General features: G+C 46.2%; 4 protein-coding genes across 8 annotated transcripts in view; all 4 read right to left on the bottom strand.

Moving 5' to 3' along the window:
• hsf1 (heat shock transcription factor 1) overlaps positions 1-7,480 on the bottom strand; it is a 14,858-nt gene extending 7,378 nt beyond the window's left edge. Inside the window, exons 1-12 of one of the 5 annotated variants that reach the window (XM_088090668.1) lie at positions 7,098-7,480; positions 6,683-6,791; positions 6,226-6,362; positions 5,785-5,909; positions 5,124-5,199; positions 4,789-4,850; positions 3,645-3,723; positions 3,137-3,249; positions 2,631-2,803; positions 2,148-2,292; positions 1,076-1,147; positions 498-603 (exon numbers count right to left, since the gene is read on the bottom strand). In XM_088090668.1, coding sequence (XP_087946794.1) covers positions 498-603; positions 1,076-1,147; positions 2,148-2,292; positions 2,631-2,803; positions 3,137-3,249; positions 3,645-3,723; positions 4,789-4,850; positions 5,124-5,199; positions 5,785-5,909; positions 6,226-6,362; positions 6,683-6,791; positions 7,098-7,217 — 1,317 coding nt within the window. In that variant the 5' untranslated portion in view covers positions 7,218-7,480. Of the gene's footprint in view, positions 1-497; positions 604-1,075; positions 1,148-2,147; positions 2,293-2,630; positions 2,816-3,136; positions 3,250-3,644; positions 3,724-4,788; positions 4,851-5,123; positions 5,200-5,784; positions 5,910-6,225; positions 6,363-6,682; positions 6,792-7,097 lie in introns of all 5 variants that reach the window. The other 4 variants (XM_088090666.1, XM_088090671.1, XM_088090670.1 and 1 more) reach the window with 4 other exon arrangements.
• A 3,669-nt stretch (positions 7,481-11,149) lies between these two features.
• On the bottom strand, positions 11,150-15,336 carry LOC121938065 (uncharacterized). The gene is made up of 2 exons (XM_088090697.1): positions 15,015-15,336; positions 11,150-13,259 (listed from the first exon to the last, which is right to left on the bottom strand). Exons 1-2 carry the CDS (start codon positions 15,211-15,213, stop codon positions 12,394-12,396), a joined length of 1,065 nt encoding a protein of 354 aa, XP_087946823.1. The 5' UTR covers positions 15,214-15,336; the 3' UTR covers positions 11,150-12,393.
• Positions 15,337-15,855: 519 nt separating this feature from the next.
• LOC121938226 (uncharacterized) lies at positions 15,856-18,405 on the bottom strand. Its single transcript, XM_088090700.1, has one exon. It carries the CDS (start codon positions 17,372-17,374, stop codon positions 16,619-16,621), a length of 756 nt encoding a protein of 251 aa, XP_087946826.1. The 5' UTR covers positions 17,375-18,405; the 3' UTR covers positions 15,856-16,618.
• Positions 18,406-18,539: 134 nt separating this feature from the next.
• On the bottom strand, positions 18,540-23,565 carry LOC148186763 (uncharacterized). The gene is made up of 2 exons (XM_088090680.1): positions 23,176-23,565; positions 18,540-20,203 (listed from the first exon to the last, which is right to left on the bottom strand). Exons 1-2 carry the CDS (start codon positions 23,459-23,461, stop codon positions 18,987-18,989), a joined length of 1,503 nt encoding a protein of 500 aa, XP_087946806.1. The 5' UTR covers positions 23,462-23,565; the 3' UTR covers positions 18,540-18,986.
• Positions 23,566-23,692: the final 127 nt, after the last annotated feature.

Below are 23,692 nucleotides of genomic sequence, written 5' to 3' on the forward strand. Positions count from 1 at the left end.
CTAACGAGTCCAACTGCAGCAGTATGTTTCTAACAAGTCCCGACTGAAGCAGTACGTTTCTAACGTGTCCCGACGTTTCTAACGAGTCCCGACTGCAGCAGTACGTTTCTAACGAGTCCCGACTGAAGCAGTACATTTCTAACGAGTCCCGACTGAAGCAGTACGTTTCTAACGTGTCCCGACGTTTCTAACGAGTCCCGACTGCAGCAGTACGTTTCTAACGAGTCCCGACTGAGGCAGTACGTTTCTAACGAGTCCCGACTGCAGCAGTACGTTTCTAACGAGTCCCGACTGAGGCAGTACGTTTCTAACGAGTCCCGACTGAAGCAGTACGTTTCTAACGTGTCCCGACGTTTCTAACGAGTCCCGACTGCAGCAGTACGTTTCTAACGAGTCCCGACTGCAGCAGTACGTTTCTAACAAGTCTTGACTGAAGCAGTACGTTTATAAGGAGTCCTGACAGTAGCAGCGTGTTTGTGTATTCGAGTCAGTCTGACCTCCATGAGGGGTGACGTGTCGAAGGTGAAGGCTTGTGTGTTCAGGACGCTCTGCAGATTCTCCAGACTACTGTCGATGCTGTCCACGTGATTGGACAGTTCAGACCTGAAACACAGCAACACACAGATGATGTCACAGTTACATCATCAGTCTGGAGTTTTCTCTGTTTCTCTTCTGGTCAGTAAACCTTAAGTTCACACTCAAACCACCAGGTTCTAGTCCACCTCCTGTGTGTGGTCTTCAGCTCTGAGCCCGTTGGTTCCCTCTGCAGAGCTTTATGAACACCTCACAGGTGCGCAGCAGACGAGCAGACAGGTGTCCCGGTGTTTTACAGACCAGCTGAACATCAGGGGAGCTCAGAACAATAACAACAGGAGGAATAATAAAGATACTGACAATAACAATAATAATAACAATAATAATTAGTCCAAATAACAATAATTAATGGTGATGAGAATGTGGTGCTGCTTTGAGTGTGAACACACTGACAGATGGGAACAGAGAAAAGCAGCAGACTTCCTGTTAACAAACTCATATTTCAGGTGATCATGATTGATTGATTGATTGATTGATTCACTTGTCAGTTCGTGTTGATACGAAGCGCCAAACATCAGGTGACAGGTCACCTGCAGAGGGAGGGGGGCGGGGTCTGAGGAAAGCACAGGGGTTTAATGACACACCTGATGTCCAGAAAGGCACTCTGAGAAGACACCATGTCAAAAAAATGTTTTACAAATTCACATTTGGAGGACGACACATTTACACATCTATCTTACAGGGTGACTTGCATTCTGGGTAAGATGAACCCTGGAGGGGTATGGACACTGTGAGACAACCTGTGGATCCACATTTAGGTTTTTATTGTCGTCAGGAAGTGTGTCAGCAGGAAGGGCAGGTAAGACGAGCAGGTAAGACGAGCAGGTAAGACGAGCAGGTAAGACGAGCAGGTAAGACGAGCAGGTAAGACGGGCAGGTAAGACGAGCAGGTAAGACGAGCAGGTAAGATGGGCAGGTAAGACAAGCAGGTAAGACAAGCAGGTAAGACGAGCAGGTAAGATGGGCAGGTAACAGAAGCAGATAAGAGCAGGTAACATAAGCAGGTAACAAGACCAGGTAACAGAGGACTCAAGTACTGCTGGGCAAGTTCGGCCCGTCTGACATCAAAGCGGGCTCTGTGCAGGAGTCGACGGTGTGTCCTGATGAATCAGTAGAGTGTGATTATTTGCACAGTTCACTCTGCTTTCTGTCCAACCAACGGTTCAACGTGGCCACAGCTCGTACCAAAGCCCTGCCTTTGATTCTTGGAAACCCCCTTCTCATCGGGGATCCATCGTTTAGGACTCAGAGGGAGTACCGTTTCATTACTGGGGCATATCTAAGCATCGACACTCCTTCCTCACTAAGGGACCCTCAGACAGCTGCAGAGGAGCGAAGGACTGCTGCATAAGAGGACAATATAATCATGGATGGTGTACTTCAGCCCAGTTGTTTAATGTTGTTCTAAGTTAGATTTTTAGAGGAGCAGGTAAGAGGAGCAGGTAAGAGGAGCAGGTAAGAGGAGCAGGTAAGAGGAGCGGGTAAAACAGGTAAGACAAGCAGGTAAGAGGAGCAGACACACTGAGGTCAAACAGCTGTTACAGGTGACTCACCTGTCGATACAGGCCACAGTCTGACACTGTTGTGGAGGTTTGGTTGGGCTGGAGTTTGAGGTGGGAATGGAGGCAGGTGATTGGCTGGCTGGAGCTGCAGGAAGTGACCCGGTGGAAGCGGGACTCATCAAAATGATGGGACTGACTGCAAAGACACAAAGAGGTGAAGAGACAAAGACTCAACTGCAATCAAGAGGTTCATCTACTGACAGAAGTATCAATCCATCCATTCATCCATTCATCCATCCATTCATCCATTCATCCATCCATTCATCCATCCATTCATCCATTCATCCATTCATCCATCCATTCATCCATCCATCCATCCATCCATCCATCCATCCATCCATTCATCCATCCATCCATCCATCCATCCATTCATCCATTCATCCATCCATTCATCCATCCATCCATCCATCCATCCATTCATCCATCCTGCTGGACTGGTGGTGGATGTGCATCTACTGTTGTAGGTGTGTCTACCTGCAGCAGAGGTGCTGGGGGTGGTCTGCGTGTCGTTGTCCTGAAGGATGGAGTTGATGAAGGTAGTGGGGGAGAGGGGCGTGTCCACAGATGTAGGTCCGCCCTCCAGAACAGGACACACCTCTAGATCAGGACTGGACGGTTCCTCTTTGACGCTCACTGATTGGCTCTCTCTGCAAGTGAGACTGGAAGTTGAATGGCTGTTAGAGGTTTAATGAACTACAGAGCGGCGCCCAGGAACAACGGCAACTACACCGTCACGTCGTCATGTGATTTCATGTCACTTTTAACCATTGACATACACTGGTAACACTGGTAACACTGGAAAATAGATGTCTGTAGATCAGAGGATACATTTGTGAGCATCAAAACTAAATGACTCGAGAAATGACATGAGACGTGGGTCGCTCCGTGGGTCGCTCCGTGGGTCGCTCCGTGGGTCGCTCCGTGGGTAAATCTGTCTGTGTGATATTGAATATCAGAGAAAATAATTGATTGGTTCTCACCCTGCGTCCGTCCAATCACTGATCACGTTGTCAGATGATGTCACATCTGTGATGTCAGAGATGGTTGGTCCAGAGGTCACCGGGGGGTCAGCTGAGAACAGACTGGCTGCAGCCTGAAGACACACACACATACACACACCATCAGTCTGTACACACACAGACACACACACACACACACACACACACACACACACACACACAGACTGATACACACACGCACACACACACACTAATACTAATACACACACCATCGGTCTGTACACACACACACACACACACACAAACACACTGATACACATACACACACACACACAGATATACACACACACACACACACACACACACACACACACACACACACACACACAGACACAGACTGCACTGAGACTGACATTAAACACGTCGGGGGTTAGATCAGAAACCCTGGAGGACAGGGGACATCCAGATACTCCTCAGGACCAAAGACTGGTCTCTGTCAGGTGAGTTGGTCTCAGGTGAGTCAGGTTACCTGCATGTGCTCCAGTGAGAACGGCCGCGCGTACTTAGGCATGGAGTGGGCGGAGCTTGAGTCATTGAGCATCAGAGGGCTGCAGAGAGACAGACACAGAGACAGACAGAGACAGAGAGACAGACACAGAGACATGGACACAGAGACAGATAGAGACAGAGAGACAGACACAGAGACAGACACAGACAGAGAGACAGACACAGAGAGACAGACACAGAGACAGACAGAGACAGAGAGACAGACACAGAGACACGGACACAGAGACAGACAGAGACAGAGAGACAGACACAAAGACGCGGACACAGAGACAGACAGAGAAAGGGAGACAGACAGTGACAGGGACAGGGACAGAGAAACAGACACAGAGACAGACAGAAACAGAGAGATAGACAAAGAGACAAAGAGACAGACACACGATAAATGAGTATCAACTGTTATTACATCATAATAACCAATCTCCGGGACTGAAATTGTCTTTAAATTCTTCCACTGAGTTTTATTTTGTCTAACAGCTGATTTCAGTCTAACAGCTGATTTAACAGCTGATTTCAGTCTAACAGCTGATTTCAGTCTAACAGCTGATTCTAACAGCTGATTTCAGTCTAACAGCTGATTCTAACAGCTAAATTCAGTCTAACAGCTGATTTAACAGCTGATTTCAGTCTAACAGCTGATTTCAGTCTAACAGCTGATTTAACAGCTGATTTCAGTCTAACAGCTGATTTCAGTCTAACAGCTGATTCTAACAGCTGATTTCAGTCTAACAGCTGATTCTAACAGCTAAATTCAGTCTAACAGCTGATTTAACAGCTGATTTCAGTCTAACAGCTGATTTCAGTCTAACAGCTGATTTCTGATTAAAATGACAGTCAGTCAGAGAGGATTCATGTTGAAATGTTTTTTTCTGTTTTTTTCGTCCGTGTGTTTTATTGTTGTGTAGTATTTTGTATTTTTACAAGACGTCTCCTGTCAGACAGATTTGTTTGTTATTTTCGTTAAATAAATGTTTATAATGATTTATTAGAATATGCTGCTGTGGGTAAAGGGTTCCTGTGGTTCTCCTGCTGGATGTCCTTTCAGACATGACATATTAATAAACAATAACACAGCTGTGTGTGGAGAACAGACTGTAAACTGAACTCACAGCTTCCTCTTGACTCCCAGGATCCTGTTGGACTGAACCAGAGACACCAGGAACTGGATCAGCTGCAGACACACACACAGACACCTTATTATCACTACTATTACCATAGATATTATTCTTATTTTTTTCTTATCATTATTATTTTATTATTAATAATATCACTATTATTATATTTTATTTTCATGTTTGTTGTTGTTATTAATCATCATTTTTATATTATTATTATTATTAATAATAATAATATCACTATTATTATAATGGAAATTATTTTATTTTCATTGTTGTTATTATTGTATTATTAGTAGTAGTTATGATAGTATTGCTGTATTGATTACCTTGTTGACGACTTTCTGCTGCTGAGCGTGCTTCTGTCTCAGGATGGCCACCTCTCTCCACAGAGCCTCGTTCTCACTGAAACACACACACAGGTTTGTTACAGGGTTCACAGGGGCCCTGCTCCCAGCTGGACTGCTGCCGGTTCTGGGATCAGGGTTGTGGGTCAGGGGTCTGGGATCAGGGTTGTGGGTCAGAGGGTCTGGGATCAGGGTTGTGGGGTCCGGGGTCTGGGATCAGGGTTGTGGGTCAGAGGGTCTGGGATCAGGGTTGTGGGGTCAGGGGTCTGGGATCAGGGTTGTGGGGTCAGGGGTCTGGGATCAGGGTTGTGGGTCAGAGGGTCTGGGATCAGGGTTGTGGGGTCAGGGGTCTGGGATCAGGGTTGTGGGGTCCGGGGTCTGGGATCAGGGTTGTGGGTCAGAGGGTCTGGGATCAGGGGTCTGGGATCAGGGTTGTGGGGTCAGGGGTCTGGGATCAGGGTTGTGGGTCAGAGGGTCTGGGATCAGGGTTGTGGGTCAGAGGGTCTGGGATCAGGGTTGTGGGGTCAGGGGTCTGGGATCAGGGTTGTGGGTCAGAGGGTCTGGGATCAGGGTTGTGGGGTCAGGGGTCTGGGATCAGGGTTGTGGGTCAGAGGGTCTGGGATCAGGGTTGTGGGTTCCTCACTGTTTCATGGTGTTGATCCTGGAGTCAATGGTCTCTTGTTTGCCCTTCATCAGCTGGACGTCATTCAGGATCTTGTTGACGTCGTCTGCAGACATTTTTACTTCCTCCTGACGCACTGACGACACCTGGACCAATCACAGCACGGACAACACATCGTTACCATGGAGACCACAACAGGCCCACACACCTGCAGGTCTCAAGGTTTACACCTGTGTGCAAGTGGGTCCCATGTGTCACAGGTGTGTACAGTTGTATCACAGGTGTGTGTGCAGGTGTGTGTCACAGGTGTGTGTCACAGGTGTGTGTGCAGGTGTGTGTCACAGGTGTGTGTCACAGGTGTGTGTGCAGGTGTGTGTCACAGGTGTGTGTGCAGGTGTGTGTGCAGGTGTGTGTCACAGATGTGTGTGCAGGTGTGTGTGCAGGTGAGTCTCAGGTACGTACGTTGGTTACTTTGCGTTTGATGTTCTCCAGCAGGTGTTCTTGTCCTCTGATGAAGAACGGATGTTGGAACTCTGTGTCGTCTTTCTCTGGTTTCACTAAACCTCCCTGCTCGATGTGCACCACCTTACGGAACCCGTCTGAGAGAACACAGAAATATAAACATCGACAAAAACACATATATATACGACAATAAATACAAATATACAGTATTCACCAGTATAAACATCAATAAAAACAAATATCTTTATCAATATTTAGAATTATAAACGCAAAAATATATTCATTAATAAATTTAACATTTTTATATAAATATAGACAGTAACATATAAAATATAAACATTTGAGGAACACTGATGGATGCAGGAACGTGTGAGAACAGGAACATGTGAGAACAGGAACGTGTGAGAACAGGAACGTGTGAGAACAGGAACGTGTGAGAACAGGAACGTGTACTCACACATGTTGAGCTGTCTGATGAAGCTCGCCATGTTGTTGTGTTTGAAGAACTTTGGTAGAACTTCTTTAGAGAACCGACCCTGATCAAAAACATGGAAGCTGGTTCCGCTCTGACACACACACACACACACACACACACACACACACACACACAGAATGCACAGGACAGAGGACACACCGGTAAGTATCAGAGTACACAATACTGGTTCATATTAGTCTGTTTATTTCATGGAACTGGTTTCTAACTGGTTTTAGTCCGCTTATATGGGATTGGACTAGTTTCTAACTGCTTTTAGGCTGTAGATTTCGGTTCTGACCGGTTCATTCAGAATTAGCTGTCCTCTGTAGGACTCTGTTTGCTAACTAGTAGCCGTTAGCTCCGTGCTAAGCTAGGCTAGGCTAAGCTAACGAAGTACCGGGCTCCAGCAGATGAGCGGGTCGGTGTCCGGGTCCTCCACCAGGGTCCACAGCTTGGTAAGGAAGGCCGGGACGTTCCCGCCGCCCAGCACCGCCCCCCCTCCTCCGGGATACTCCATCAGAAATCAAACGCACTCCGCTGACGGAGCTAACGATGCTAACAGTTAGCCGTGAGACAAACAAAGTGCGCCACGGGACCGGACCGCGGTCTGATCCGGGTCCTTTGGAGCCTGATCCCGGTCCTGGACTCTTCCGGTCTCCGCTGGTCTACAGCTGATGAATTAAAACCTGTTTTTGCTCCCAAACTAAACTGAAATCACAACAACCCGACCAAACTACCAACTACGCAGCTCCCTGCCCGTCGCGTCTTGATGATGTCACGATGGAACGTAACATGAATGTCTGGTCGCACAGTGACGCAACCAGCTGTAATCCGGATTATGTCCAAATTTAGATTTTTTAATCTGATGCTCAGTAATTTAATCTGGACGGTCTCTCAGAAAGAGTCTCTGTGGGAAGGTCATGCTTTTATGTCATGTCATTCAGTGATGACGAGTTTCCCTCTGCTGGCTGTGCGCTGCCAACAGAGGGTTAAAATAGACCCAACAGAGGGTTAAAACACACCCAACAAAGGGTTAAAATACACCCAACAGAGGGTTAAAATAGACCCAACAGAGGGTTAAAACACACCCAACAAAGGGTTAAAATACACCCAACAGAGGGTTAAAATAGACCCAACAGAGGGTTAAAATAGACCCAACAGAGGGTTAAAATAGACCCAACAGAGGTTTAAAATATACCCAACAGAGGATTAAAACACACCCAACAAAGGGTTAAAATACACCCAACAGAGGGTTAAAATAGACCCAACAGAGGGTTAAAATAGACCCAACAGAGGGTTAAAACACAACCAACAAAGGGTTAAAAAACACCCAACAGAGGGTTAAAACACAACCAACAAAGGGTTAAAAAACACCCAACAGAGGGTTAAAATAGACCCAACAGAGGGTTAAAACACAACCAACAAAGGGTTAAAAAACACCCAACAGAGGGTTAAAATAGACCCAACAGAGGGTTAAAACACACCCAACAAAGGGTTAAAATACACCCAACAGAGGGTTAAAATAGACCCAACAGAGGGTTAAAATAGACCCAACAGAGGGTTAAAACACACCCAACAGAGGGTTAAAATAGACCCAACAGAGGGTTAAAATAGACCCAACAGAGGGTTAAAACACACCCAACAAAGGGTTAAAATACACCCAACAAAGGGTTAAAATAGACCCAACAGAGGGTTAAAACACACCCAACAATGGGTTAAAATAGACCCAACAGAGGGTTAAAATAGACCCAACAGAGGGTTAAAATAGACCCAACAGAGGATTAAAACACACCCAACAAAGGGTTAAAATACACCCAACAGAGGGTTAAAACACAACCAACAAAGGGTTAAAAACACCCAACAGAGGGTTAAAATAGACCCAACAGAGGATTAAAACACACCCAACAAAGGGTTAAAATACACCCAACAGAGGGTTAAAATAGACCCAACAGAGGATTAAAACACACCCAACAAAGGGTTAAAATACACCCAACAGAGGGTTAAAATAGACCCAACAGAGGGTTAAAACACACCCAACAAAGGGTTAAAATACACCCAACAAAGGGTTAAAATAGACCCAACAGAGGATTAAAACACAACCAACAAAGGGATAAAAAACACCCAACAGAGGGTTAAAACACAACCAACAAAGGGTTAAAATACACCCAACAGAGGGTTAAAATAGACCCAACAGAGGATTAAAACACACCCAACAAAGGGTTAAAAACACCCAACAGAGGGTTAAAACACACCCAACAGAGGGTTAAAATAGACCCAACAGAGGGTTAAAACACACCCAACAGAGGGTTAAAATAGACCCAACAGAGGGTTAAAATAGACCCAACAGAGGGTTAAAACACACCCAACAGAAGGTTAAAATAGACCCAACAGAGGGTTAAAATAGACCCAACAGAGGATTAAAACACACCCAACAGAGGGTTAAAACACACCCAACAGAGGGTTAAAATAGACCCAACAGAGGGTTAAAACACACCCAACAGAGGGTTAAAATACACCCAACAGAGGGTTAAAATAGACCCAACAGAGGATTAAAACACACCCAACAAAGGGTTAAAATACACCCAACAGAGGGTTAAAACACAACCAACAAAGGGTTAAAAAACACCCAACAGAGGGTTAAAATAGACCCAACAGAGGGTTAAAACACACCCAACAGAGGGTTAAAATAGACCCAACAGAGGGTTAAAACACACCCAACAAAGGGTTAAAATACACCCAACAGAGGGTTAAAACACACCCAACAGAGGGTTAAAATAGACCCAACAGAGGGTTAAAACACACCCAACAGAGGATTAAAACACACCCAACAGAGGGTTAAAATAGACCCAACAGAGGGTTAAAATAGACCCAACAGAGGGTTAAAACACACCCAACAGAGGGTTAAAATAGACCCAACAGAGGGTTAAAACACACCCAACAGAGGGTTAAAATAGACCCAACAGAGGGTTAAAACACACCCAACAGAGGGTTAAAACACACCCAACAGAGGGTTAAAATAGACCCAACAGAGGGTTAAAATAGACCCAACAGAGGGTTAAAATAGACCCAACAGAGGGTTAAAACACACCCAACAGAGGGTTAAAACACACCCAACAAAGGGTTAAAATAGACCCAACAGAGGGTTAGGACACGTTTCCTCGAAGGTTGAGCGTACATGAATGAATCTCTCGTGGAGATGAGTCAGTGACTCGTACAGAGGTAACGAGGATTCAGCAGAGCTTTGATCCTCCACAGAGACTCAGCACAGACTTCACTGGAGACATCCACGCAGATCCTCGATCTCTGACCGGCTGAACCAATCAGAACCAGAGTCAGCCACATGATCAGGGGGACAGGAGGGCTGAGGACAGGAGGTGATGTGGACAGGAGAGCTGAGGACAGGAGAGCTGAGGACAGGAGAGCTGAGGACAGGAGGGCTGAGGACAGGAGGGCTGGGGACAGGAGGGCTGAGGACAGGAGGTGATGTGGACAGGAGAGATGAGGACAGGAGGGCTGGGGACAGGAGGGCTGAGGACAGGAGGAGATGTGGACAGGAGAGATCAGGACAGGAGGGCTGGGGACAGGAGGCGATGTGGACAGGAGAGCTGAGGACAGGAGGGCTGGGGACAGGAGGCGATGTGGACAGGAGAGCTGAGGACAGGAGGGCTGGGGACAGGAGGGCTGAGGACAGGACAAAGGGTTAAAAAAAAACACCCTACAGAGGGAAAAAACAACACAGAACAAAGAACGAAAAAATGTTTTTTACCTTTTTATTTTCTTTCTTCCTTGGACAGTCCTGATGGACATGATGTGGCAATTGGACGGTCCTGATGGATGGGATCTGGCGGCAGAGCTGAGCCAGCTCTCTGCGGTGCTGGATCCAGAGGTCAGCGGGTCAAACTACGGTCCTCGGCAGCACAGGAGCTCCAGACCAGAGACCAGACGCTCTGTCTCAATGATCCAGGACTCGGACTTGGATCAAGTCCACAAGTCTCCCATCTGCTGGAAGCTGGACTGAGGCAACCAGGGGGTTTGTCCTCATTGGGGACGGGCTGAGCACCGACTGGACTGGCCAGCGTCTCGGCTGCTGCAGCAGGAGGATGTTGGTGTGGAGGGACGCTGTCCATCTGGTCCTCCTGGTCCTGAAGGTCTGATGTGGTCTCTAAGCAGTGGATGATGTTCGTCTGTTTGAATAAAACATCCTGCAGAGCGAGCTGAGGGACTGTTCATTATTTATGAGGGGAAGAAAGAGATGCGTTAAATAGTTTTTAAGAACAAGACTGAGGATTTGTGGTTTCTTGAAAGATTTGGGGTCGATTGTTTTCAGCAACATCTGAGCATTTATCACAGACTCGAACTGTCAGTCTCAAACTGTTGCTGGGTTTCCAAATTCCACAAAATGAAACACAAACGGAAAAACGTCCAGGCAGAAAGATTCAGAGATGGATATGACTGAAAAGGTTTTATTTTCAATATATTTAATTTAATGTGAAAAAGCTTTTCATGGACTGAAACACGTTTAAAGAAGTACCGTGTAGAAAACGCTCGCAGCACGGCGCCCTGAAACGCCGCCCCTACTGCTGATTGTGAGCCCCGAAAAAAAGCTCTGTATCCGTTTCAGTGTCAGCAATCATGTCGAATATTTTCAGCTCTTCAGCCGGAGTCTGGAGGTGAAGCAGAAAACACTCTGAGAGCCGAGCGCTCCTGAACTGATCTGGATTTATTTTTCAGTTTATTTTTTGGATCTGCAGATTGGGTTCATCAGCACTGAACATGATATCCTTCTATAGACGGTTTCTGAACTCTGTTATTTAGTTTTTGAGATCTTCTAAATGAGCAGAGTGAAAAAGTGTCATGATGGATTCATCACTCGCTCCGCCGACGTCACCACGCAGAAACAGCCGACAGCTACCTCAGACCTCTGCACCGCAAACCAGGGACTGACCTGACCTCACTGCTGCGTATTCACATCCATGTGTGTACACACACACACACACACACACACACACACACACATATTTCACTTGTCACAGAGCTTATCAGTACTTGCGAACCAACCCAGTCACGTAGCAGTACCAGGTGATACCGGCTCTCGGGACCCATCCCTCGTGATGGTGGTGAAGACAGAAGCCTGTATGTTCTGCTGCTAAACAATGAATGTTCCAGCTGTTATGGTTCTTACTTCAGATCAGTAAAATCAGGAAAATGCACATAATTATCTCCTGCAGCACGGCAGGAGATCTGTTTTTAAGGGGTTAAACTGGAGAGAAACTGCCGAATGACAAGGCGATTAAATATTTTGATTCAGTTTCATCTCCAACAAAAATTGGACTCAAACAGAAGCTTTATTTCAAAGTTGGTTTATGAAAGACTCCTGAGGCTGAGGTGAATCTTTGGCCACAAACACTGTACAGTTTCTCTCCTGTGTGGATCATCACATGATACACAATCAAAGCTTCTCTCCTGTGTGGATCATCCTGTGAAACACAAGTGAAGAGTTTCTCTCCTGTGTGTACACTGAATCGGTTTGATAGTTGCTGTCTTTTAAGACTCACTGTTTACTGAAGACAATCAGTCAACATCGCTGCCAGCCTAGAAAAACAGACAATGAGGACGACTCATCATCAGTATCAGGCTGTAAATGATCTGAATCTGATCTACTGACTGATTCTGGTCCTCCGCAATTCTCTCCATCAGCTGCAGCTAAAGGATTTCTCTCCTGTGTGAGTTTTCATGTGACGAACTAAGCTTTCGTTGCAGAGAAATCTTTTCCCACACACTGAGCAGCTGAACGGTCTCTCTCCTGTATGATTCCTCATGTGAACCTTAAGATGAATCATTTCAATGAAAGCTTTCCCGCACACTGAGCAACTGTAAGGTTTCTCTCCTGTGTGGGTTTTAATGTGAACCTTCAGATTTCCAGTTTCACTAAAAGCTTTCCCACAAAATGAGCAGCTGTATGGTTTCTCTCCTGTGTGGGTTCTCAGGTGTCTCTGTAAACTTCCACTCTGCGAGAAGGATTTCATACAAATGGAGCAGCTGAAGGGCTTCTCTCCTGTGTGAGTTCTCATGTGTGTCTTCAGATACCCTTTTTGCATGAATCTTTTCCCACATACGGAGCAGCTGAACGGTTTCTGACTGACAGAGACTTCAGGACAGAAACCTGACGGACGCCCTCTGCTCTCCGTCCAATCATCATCGCTGAAGTCAACCTTAAACTCAGAGGAGTCTCCGGTCTGTAAATGTGTATCTGGGTGTGAGTCCCTGTCTGGTTCTGGTCCTCCACAGTCCTCTCCATCAGCTTCTGTTTCCATCTGTTCAGTTAGTCTTTGATGAAGCTGTGAGGACTGAGGTTTCTCTTCATCATCTTCACTCTTCACAGGGACAGGAGTGAATGGGAACTTGGTGATATCAGCCTCCTCCAGACCTTGAAGCTGCTCTCCCTCCTGACTGCTCCACAGCTCCTCCTGCTCCTCTTTAATGTGTGGGGGCTCTGGATCCTCCTGGTCCACACTGGAGGGGGGAACCTCTTCTTTAACCACCAACAGCTGCTTGACGTCTGCAGGAAAAAGAAAGCATACACAGAAATGTTAGAGAAGCCTAGAACCAGCCCCTAGTAAGGCTGATACAGACCTGGTCTAGCTCTATCATATCTTCGAGAACTCAGAGTTCCCTATTGTCCCTCCAGAACTCTGAAGTTTAAAGTCTCCAAAAGTAGAACAGGAGCCAGAACGTTCAACTACCAGGATCCTCTTCTGTGGAACCATCTTCCAGTTTCAGTCCTGGAGACAGAAACTTTCTCCACATTTGAAGGCTGAAGACTCTCCTCTTTGATAAAGCTTATAGTTAGGGCTGGCTCAGGCTTTTAAGTTTAGGGCATTGTGTAATACTCTTATGGTGTATGGACTGGTGGGTACACTGTGTGTTAATTGTAGTCTGATTGTATGTGTTCTAGATTGTGTTGCCTGTTTTCTCTTGTCCTAATGTGGATCTAAGGAAGTTACTGTGTATTAATTGTAGATTGACTGTATATTTGTATGGCTATGTGGCCTGGGTCTCTCGGTTGTCCAAGACAAATTTCTCCTAAGGGAGACAAGAAAGGCTAATCTTAACTTAACTTATTTTATAGTTAGGGCTGGCTCAGACTCTCTTTGATGAAGCTCATAGTTAGGGCTGTTAAATGTGGAGACGGTGTCTGCCTCCAGGACTGAAACTGGAAGATGGTTCCACAGAAGAGGATCCTGGTAGCTAAAGGTTCTAGCTCCTGTTCTACTTTTGAAGACTTTAGGAACCACAGTAACCGTTGTCAGAGCGAGGTGCTCTGGAGGGATGATGGGGAACTATGAGCTCTGAAAGATTCGACTCGCAGACCTGATGGGCACATTCACAGGAAGTCCTCGCGTTGTGATTCCAAATCCACAACTCATCCTCAGGAGGCCTCAAGCAGTCTACCTGAGTTTATTTATTACCCAGCATTCATTGTGTTACAAAAGTGACATTGTAGATTTCATTAATTTATAATAAACTATATCTGTAAATCAGTTATTTTTCAGGTATTCATTAAGGGGTGCAGGACAGAGATAATTATCAACCACATCATGTCACAGAAATCTGAACAAGTTTAGATCAACAGAATTAAGTTTTATTACAGCAGTCTGACGGCTCCGAGCTGAGAAGTTCAATAATTATTATTATAGAAAATTATATTTATTTATTATTAATATTTAGACAAGAATTTATCATTATATATTTATCAATATTTACAAAAACATTTGATTGATAAAAATATACATATTTATTATTATAATTTTTATTTATTTATTATTCATATTAATTAAATTATTCCTATTTGTTAGAATATTTACTTATTATTTATATCAGTATTTATAATGATTTCCCTGAATATCAGTCTGACTGCTTTAAACCAGCAAAACACATTTTATTCTTTTCACTTTCAAGAGAGAACAGTCCCTCAGGTACACAGCCCCGCTGTGATAAATAGAGAACAGTCCCTCAGTTTAACAGCCTCGCTGTGATAAATAGAGAACAGTCCCTCAGGTAAACAGCCCCGCTGTGATAAATAGAGAACAGTCCCTCAGGTAAACAGCCCCGCTGTGATAAATAGAGAACAGTCCCTCAGTTTAACAGCCTCGCTGTGATAAATAGAGAACAGTCCCTCAGTTCAACAGCCCCGCAGTGATAAATAGAGAACAGTCCCTCAGGTACACAGCCCCGCTGTGATAAATAGAGAACAGTCCCTCAGGTAAACAGCCCCGCTGTGATAAATAGAGAACAGTCCCTCAGGTAAACAGACCTGCTCTGTGTAACCGGAGCTGAGGGTTGAAAACAGCGTCCAGTAGTTTCCGTTGTCGCTCGTTCTCCTCTTTTGATCGAGAAAGTTCCTCCTCGTACTCTGCTATCGTTCTTTCAAACAGCCCAAATATCTCTTCAGCAGCCGCAGTTAGTCGCTGCTTCACCAACGCTCTCAGCAGACCGGAAGCTGCTGCGCACATCTTTTTTATTCACACAAACAGACAAACAAACAAACAAATAAACAAAAAGCTTCAGCTGCTCAGCCGCGGAGCCGCCATCTTACATTTCACCGCCAACAGAACCACTTCCGGTTCAGCCTTCTTCTTCCTGTTTTCTGTTTTTACTAAGCAGCGTCATGACGTCATCAGCGCCACCACCTGGTCTGGAGTTTAGATAGATAGATATACTTCATTGATCTCAAAACTGAGAAATTGGGGTGTAGCAGCGCCATACATTATGAACAAAGAGAATAAAGAGCAAACAATATTAATAGAATATAAAAGGAATACGCTTAAAAAACTAAAAACTAAGAGACTATACATATATACAAGTGTAAACAGGTCCTGGACCAGACCTGGGCCAGGAAAAAAAAAAAGATTAAAAATGCAACTAAAAGTAAAAGAAACGTATCTAAAAAAAAGTAGATTAAACTGAACTAAAATTATAAAGTGATTAAAACTCAACTCAAAATAAAAATTGTAGAACCAGAACCAAACGGAACCAGACAGAACTAAACAGACTGACGTGTTCATCAGGCTGCAGCAGAAAACTGAAGTCCAACAGCGCTGAGACAAACTGACAACTTTATCCCTTCAGAGTCGATTAAATATCACTCACTCACACTTAGGGGTTAAATAACCTTCTCTGTACAGAGAACAGTCTCTCATGGGATAATCTGGAGGAAGGTTCTCCATAGACTGTACACCGTAGAACAAGGTAGAGCCCAGACTCAGGAAAAAATTAAACACATGATGGTAACACGTTGATAACGTGTTGATAACGTGTTGATAACGTGTTGATAACATCATTTTATTCTTTTACACAAATATCCTCAAACTGTGACATCATCAGCTCAGCTCCTCTTCTCTGGTGTCTCAGTTGAGGAGTGACATCCCATAATCTCTGAGAACCACTCAGAAAAAAAAAGAGCGACACATTGTGACATCACTCCGTGGCAAAGAGCAGAGCTTCCTGCACCTTTCAAAATAAAGCCCAGTCTTAGAGTCTTGAGACTCATCTGACTCGTCTGGCTCTACCTCCCGTCTCCGCTGGGCTCTCTGTAGCTTTGTCTCCTGGTGAAACTTTCTCTCCTGTGTGCGTCCTCATGTGCACCTTCAGATGTCCACTCTCAGTGACACGGTTCCCACTACTGAGCAGCTAAAGGGGTTCTCTCCTGTGTGGATTCTCAGGTGTTCCTGTAGCGACCCGCTCCAAGAGAAGTATTTCATACACACTGAACAACCGCACGGTTTTTCTCCTGTGTGAATTCTTGAGTGTTCCTGCAGATTCCCCTTGCGGCGAAATCTCTTGGTGCACTGAGAGCAGCTGAACGGTCTCTCTGCCAGGTCTTCATCTAAACTCTCGTTCATGGTCTCTGTGAGATCCTCAGGACACTGAGGACTCTTTTGGTGTGAAGCCTTTCTGGCAGAACGAGCAGCCGAAAGGTTTCTCTCCTGTGTGAGTCTTCATGTGTGTCTGTAGGTTTTCCTTAGCGCAGAAAGCTTTCCCACACTCAGAGCAGACGAACGACTTCCTGTCACACGACGGTTCGGCCTTAGTGTCAGAAAAGTCAGAAGAGTCAGAGGAGTCGCCAGAGTCTGACCCTCCATTGGCGGCTGGAGACTCGCTCTGACTCTGCAGTGAATCATCATAGCACGTGTGACTCTTGAGTTGGTGACGCCAAGCAAACGTTTTCTGACAGACGCAGCAGCGGTAGCGGACTGTCCCTGTGCACTGCGTCATGTGCTGGATCAAATATCCTCTCTGCGTGAACTTCCTGCCACAAACTGAGCAGCTGAACAGACTCTCCTCTGCTCGAGTCCCCAAGTCTCTTCTCAGCGGCTGAGTGCAGCAGAGTCTTTTATCACACTCGGGTTGACGTCTCGCTGCTGAAACACACTGATAATGCTCCTCACCCTTCTGCCACACTAGCCTCTGGTGACAGACGCTGCAGCTCCGTCCTCTGTCCCCGTGGTGGATGCCCATGTGCTGGACCAGATAGCCCCTTTTTGAATACTTCTTCCCACACTCGGAGCTGCTGAATGGTTTCTCTGGAGAATGACTTCTGAAAGAAAGGTCCTCGTTGGACTGAGAGTCCAGTTCTCTGGCTCCGTCATTACAGCTGACTTCAACCTCAGCCATAGAGAACTCTACAGTCCTGTCCTCAGTCACAGGTCCAGAGGAGTCTTTAAGTGTGGATGTGAGTCCCTGTCTGGTTCTGGTCCTCCACAGTCCTCTCCATCAGCTTCTGTTTCCATCTGTTCAGTTTGTCTTTGATGAAGCTGTGAGGACTGAGGTTTCTCTGAGGTTTGGTAGGCATGTTTTCTTAACCCCCCCCCAAAAAACAAAAGACAAACTCACCAAAAATTTTAAAAGATGAATATTTTTACCATTTTCCCCCACAGAGGCCAAGGCTAAGCCCCCAACGTCTTCAAATTCTAGAGACGGCCCTGCTTTGATATTGTTGATACGTGGTGACGGATTTGTGGGGAAAGTCATTCACTTATTTTTAAAGCACAAAAAACCCTAACCCAAAAAAGTTGGATTCCCCAGGGTGTTACTGAGTTAGATTATCACTGAGTTAGTTAACCTGGTGTATAGTTATTAAACCTGACTTCATGGAGGTCACATCTTAATGTAGCCGTTCAGTTTTGTAGTGTCAACAGCTTCTTGACATTATTAACTAGCTAGCAAAGCTAGCATTAGCTAGCTTGAGTTAGCTGACAGCTTCAGCAGCTTTGTGGAAAAAACATCCTGAAATCCAAACTTTGAGCCGGAAGGACACAAGGCCTCCGGATGAGCCCTGAACGCTGCAGCTCGGGATTTTAATTCTTTTAATTGGTTACAGAGCTGGTGTTGAGCTCGGGGGCTTTTGGGGGAAGATATTAATAATATTGGGGAAAAGGAGGACAAAGTTTCATTTTTCATCCAGCAGTTCATTTCTCCCTGCAGTGTTTTGGGTTATGTGTGCTAAAATTAGATCCAAATTTTTAAAAAATGTTTCAGTAAACTGATTTTGTTCTTAAGGGGGCATCTGGCCCCGTCTCACCCCACTGAATAAACAAATAAACAAATAAATAAATAAAAGTGTTTCCCTGAAGAGGAGCCGCTGACACCTGAAGCTGAAAGAAAAACACCTGACACACTGAATTCAGGGTGAAAAGATGTTTACGTGATGTTTCATCAGCTGATCAGATTTTTTTGTGTTTGTTTTGAACTCAACACATAATGTCAAAACTTCATTGTGTTTCTTCCTCTTCTCTTCCTGTTTCTCTTTTTACATTATAAACAACACAAATCCACTGAAGACAATAAATAAACATTTTATTATTATTATCATCAACATTATTATTATTATTGTGTCTGTATTATGTCTTCATGGTTCTGACACCAGACCAACAGAACCAGCGTAAGTCTGCACACTCGAGCAGACCAACAGAACCGGGAAACGACCCAAATCTGCACGCAGGTAGAAACTTGAGAGTTCAAGAGTTCCCGAATCGTAAACACAAACTGAAGAGTTTCATTTGAATGCAGGAAAGACTCGGATCAGGTGAAAGAGCTCATTCCTGATCAGCAGCCAGCAAGGTGCTCCCACCTCAGAAGGAACATCTTACAGAGTCGGACCGGTCTCTGGAGCAGACGACACGCAACACCACATGTCATACTCTACATCAGCAGTGACATCACTTCCTCTATAACAGCGGAGTCCATATTAAGAGCCTGAAGAACATGACTCCTGACTGACGGGCTGTCACGACATGCTCACAGGCTCAACTTCCTGTTGGACTTTGGCTGAAGAAGAGTCTGTGGTGTCTGCAGCGTCTGCGGCGTGCTGACCGCCGGCGGCATGCAGCTTCATGTGTCTCTTTAAATGTCCTGTCACAGTGAAACATTTTCCGCAGACGGAGCAGCTGAAGGGTTTCTCTCCTGTGTGAGTTCTCATGTGGATCTTCAGGCTCCCCTTCTGGGCACAACTTTTCCCGCAGACGTTGCAGCTGAAGGGTTTCTCTCCTGTGTGGACTCGCATGTGTTTTGTCAGGTCTCCTTTCTCGGCGCAGCACTTTCCGCAGAACGGACAGCTGAAGGGTTTCTCTCCTGTGTGGACTCTCATGTGTTTCTTCAGGTCTGTTTTCTGAGCACAGCCTTTCCCGCAGACGGAGCAGTTGAATGGTTTCTCTCCTGTGTGGTACTTCATGTGTCTGTTGAGGTGTTCTTTCACATGGAAACTTTTGTTGCACACAGAGCAAGTAAAGGGTTTCTCTCCTGTGTGGATCCTCATGTGTCGGGTCATGTTCCCTCGCCCGCTGAAGTTCTTGCCGCAGAACAGGCAGCTGTACGGCTGCTCTCCGGTGTGACACCTCATGTGTGCCGTTAACGATCCGCTGTCTTTAAACGATTTATCACAACCCGTGCACGGAAACGGTCTCTCTCCTGTGTGGTCTCTGATGTGTCTGTTCAGATTTCCCTTCAAACTGAATCTTTTACCACAATAGGAGCAAGGAAACGGTCTCTCCTTTTTTGAAGACCCAGTCTCACCCCCAGGGGCCTCACTGTGTTTCTGAGCCCCTACACCCGACTGGGCATCGTTGGTTTGTGACCAATCACTGTCGTCCGTCTCAGAGGAGTCCGCAGAATACTCTTCACTGACCAGGTGTAAATGTGGATGTGAGTTCCTGTCTGGTCCTGGTCCTCCACAGTCCTCTCCATCAGCTTCTGTTTCCATCTGTTCAGTTAGTCTTTGATGAAGCTGTGAGGACTGAGGTTTCTCTTCATCATCTTCACTCTTCACAGGGACAGGAGTGAATGGGAACTTGGTGATATCAGCCTCCTCCAGACCTTGAAGCTGCTCTCCCTCCTGACTGCTCCACAGCTCCTCCTGCTCCTCTTTAATGTGTGGGGGCTCTGGGTCCACCTGCTCCACACTGGAGGGAGGAACCTCTTCTTTGACCACTGACAGCTGCTGGACATCTGCAGGAGACACACAGAGACAAAGAGACACACAGAGAGACGTCAGGAGGTCAGTTTGTTCCACCAGCTGCTGGAGATCAAATCATTTTACCACTGACTGATTTATGTCTCTTTAGCAACGATAATGTGACTGACTTGAAGCAACTGACCAACACATTCTCACACACCGACATGAACTCTTGAACCACCTCAGGATTTAAACCACATCACTTCATCTGAAACACCTGACGCTGTCACCATGGAAACAGCACACAGCAACAACCTGACCAGGCCAGCGAGTCAGCCCTTACCTTAAATCCCAAAACACATCCCTGACCCTGGGAGCCGTGTTTCCTAGGCACAAAGCTTCTGGTAGGGCCCGGATTCTCAAATTGCTTTGCTCTAGGGCCACTTTTGTAAAACTACAAGAGGCCAGGGGTCAATGACAGCAGCTCCATACATGTCTCTAGGATGTAGGACATTAGTCTTAGCTGGGACCTCTGTCAGGGGTTGTGGGGGATCCTCCACTGGCACTTCTTTTGATCAACAAGCTCTATTTTGATAACAATTCTCAGTGTCAATCACTTTTTTTTTTAAAAAATTGGGAATTAGAAAATGATTAGGGGGCACCGGGCTCCCTATCAGAGGCCAGATTTGACCATTGAGAAACCCTGTTGGAAATGAAGTCTCTTGCTTGGTACAGTGCCAGGCCACTGTCAGTAAAAGAGCATCTGGTAGCTGCACCTTGGGCCATGGGGCTCAGTCTGGACTTTACATGGAGCTGCTACCCTGTGGGCCCATCATGTGATGGAAGCGGCAGCAGGGTCGAGTGCATTGCAGGGGTGCTGACCCCTGGCATCACAGACTGGCTCTCGAGATGTGAAACGACTCTCCGAACCGGAGCAGGAGCAGTACCAACTAGATATAGTTGAACTCACCTCTTCACAGAGCACCGGACCTGGAACCTTTTCCAGAGTTGTCCAGGCTGAGAGGCGCCAGGCAGGTGTGGGAATATTCACAAGCCCCTGGCTGAGTCACTATAGGGAGGTTTGTGACTGTTGTTTGTGTTTATGCACCAAACGGCAGTTTGGAGTGCCTGGCCTTTTTGGAGCATCTGGGTAGTGTCCTGAAAAGGGTACTGACCAAGGACTCAAGTTCCTCTAAAGGGACTTCAATGCTTATGCGAGCAATGATGGAGAAACGCGAAGGAGGGGGATTGGAAGGAATAGCCTGATCTGAACCCGAGTGGTGTTCTGTTGTTGGACTTCTGTCAACAAATATCATGTTCGAGCACAGGGATGTTCATCAGTGTACTTGGTACCAGAACACCTGAGGCCAGAGATCTATGATCGACTTTGTGGTCGTATCATCAGGTCTGCAGTGGAGCTATAAGCTGATCAACACCTGGTGCTGGACAGACCTAGTAAACCCAAAAATAGAGCAAGGGTGGAAAAAGGAGGCCTTTCAGGCTTGGTTGGCCCAGGGGTCTCCTAAAGGAGTGTACAGGTACTGGCTGGCCAGAAGGGCTGCAGCTGAGGCGGTCGCCAAAGCAAAAACTTGTGCTGGAGGAGTTCGAGAAGTCTGTGGAGAAGGACTGTCGGTCGGCCTCAAAGAAGTTCTGGCAAACCGTGAGACTCCGGATGGGACAGCAGGGTTTGTGTCTCAGGCTGTCATCAGCAGGGGGGGAGAACTGCTAATCATCCTAATATCACAGGATGTGTTCATGGACTGTCGTAAATTTGAAAATCCAATGATAATTTCTGTTCTTACACTTGCTGGCTTTAAAAAAAGTAATTTTTAGGGATTTTTAAAAAATCAAAAATTTAAAAGAAAAAAAACATCAATTTTTTGTTCAAAAACACTAAAACCTTTTTGAAGAAAAAAGAAACTCTGATGGAAAATAACTGACAAAAATTTTACTTGTTCTTTTTCTTAAAAAAATCCCCAAAACTCTGCTGAACAAAACCTGTAAGTTAAAACATTAAACGTTTGTTTTTTGTAATGATCCAAAATCCTACGGAAAAATCCCTGAGGCTTTTCGAAGAGGGAACTGGGAGACGTCAGAAAAACATCATCCTGCAGCTTTTCAACGAACATTCAGCATTTGCAGAGTTGAAAACTGAAACTCTTTATTCTGTAGTGTTTTGTTCCAGAAAAGTGCGACTTGTTGAAACGTGAATGACAGAAGGAGTCCGTGACGCTCTGCATTCAGCTTAAAGTCGCTCTGAAGGATTTATTGATCACTGATTGGTGTTTGACAAAGCATTCACACGTTTCTGGACTCAGCTTTGAACTTTCAGACACTTTGGTCTTTTTTCTGGGTTAACTGACGTTTCAATGTCAATAATTTTGGTTCTATGTTTTTTATTCTCATAGAAATATAACGTCTCAGATTAAACATTACATTTGTTGTTTAACCCTTTGAATCCTGCAGCCACAGCACGTTTATGGAGCAGCTCTCATACGGATTTAACCCTTTGAACTCCAAGCTCAAACAGACCGTCTCCTGTCCTAGAACTGTCTCCGCTCAGAAAAAATGTCTCCTGTCCAAAAACTGTCTCCGCTCAGACAAACTGTCTCTGCATGTGTCCACCTACCTGTCCTGTGGAGGTGGACTCAGGGCTCGTCCCTGTGTCCCTGTCCACCTACCTGTCCTGTGGAGGTGGACTCAGGGCTTGTCCCTGTGTCACTGTCCACCTACCTGTCCTGTGGAGGTGGACTCGGGGCTTGTCTCTGTGTCCCTGTGTCTCTGTCCACCTACCTGTCCTGTGGAGGTGGACTCGGGGCTTGTCTCTGTGTCCCTGTGTCTCTGTCCACCTACCTGTCCTGTGGAGGTGGACTCAGGGCTTGTCCCTGTGTCACTGTCCACCTACCTGTCCTGTGGAGGTGGACTCGGGGCTTGTCTCTGTGTCCCTGTGTCTCTGTCCACCTACCTGTCCTGTGGAGGTGGACTCGGGGCTTGTCTCTGTGTCCCTGTGTCTCTGTCCACCTACCTGTCCTGTGGAGGTGGACTCGGGGCTTGAGCAGGGCATCGAGCAGCCTCTTCTGGCGGCGGATCTCCCGCTCGGAGCGCTCCGCTCGGTCTTCGTACTCCGCCACGGTTTCCTCCAACAGAGCGACGATCTCCTCCGCAGCCGCCGTTAGCCGCTCGGTGAGCAGCGTTCTCAGTGCCGGGATTTCAGCCGCTTCTTCTGCTTCTTCCAGCCGCAGCAGAAAGTCTTCGGCGGCGGCGCTGATCCGCTCGTGGACCGACACCCGCAGCAGCTGCACGGCGCACATTTTGCTGCTTTTCTGCGGACAAAGACAAACACGCGCACCGAGTTCCGCGTCGACGACACCGAGCGAAAAGCTGAGCGAACAGCCGGACGAACAGCGAACCCTGCTGGACCGGAGGACCGACTACAACAACCACTCTCACACCGTGTACTCCAGGAAAAGTACTAAAACCACCAAGTACAAATACTCTGTTATAAGACCACACTCGGCTGGATTTCAGGGACTGTTCTGTAT

Source organism: Plectropomus leopardus, chromosome 17 (genome assembly GCF_026936395.1).
Source record: "Plectropomus leopardus strain MGB_pleo_1.0 chromosome 17, ASM2693639v1, whole genome shotgun sequence".
NCBI classification, from domain to species: Eukaryota; Metazoa; Chordata; class Actinopteri; order Perciformes; family Serranidae; genus Plectropomus; species Plectropomus leopardus.

Coding starts and splice junctions, on each gene's coding strand:
- LOC121938065 (XM_088090697.1), bottom strand. CDS start 15,213: ATGTGCGCAGCAGCTTCCGGTCTGCTGAGAGCGTTGGTGAAGCAGCGA. Junction 13,260..15,014: donor GCTCCGGTTACACAGAGCAG/GTCTGTTTACCT, acceptor TTTTTCCTGCAG/ACGTCAAGCAGCTGTTGGTG.
- LOC148186763 (XM_088090680.1), bottom strand. CDS start 23,461: ATGTGCGCCGTGCAGCTGCTGCGGGTGTCGGTCCACGAGCGGATCAGC. Junction 20,204..23,175: donor AGTCCACCTCCACAGGACAG/GTAGGTGGACAG, acceptor TGTCTCCTGCAG/ATGTCCAGCAGCTGTCAGTG.
- LOC121938226 (XM_088090700.1), bottom strand. CDS start 17,374: ATGGCTGAGGTTGAAGTCAGCTGTAATGACGGAGCCAGAGAACTGGAC.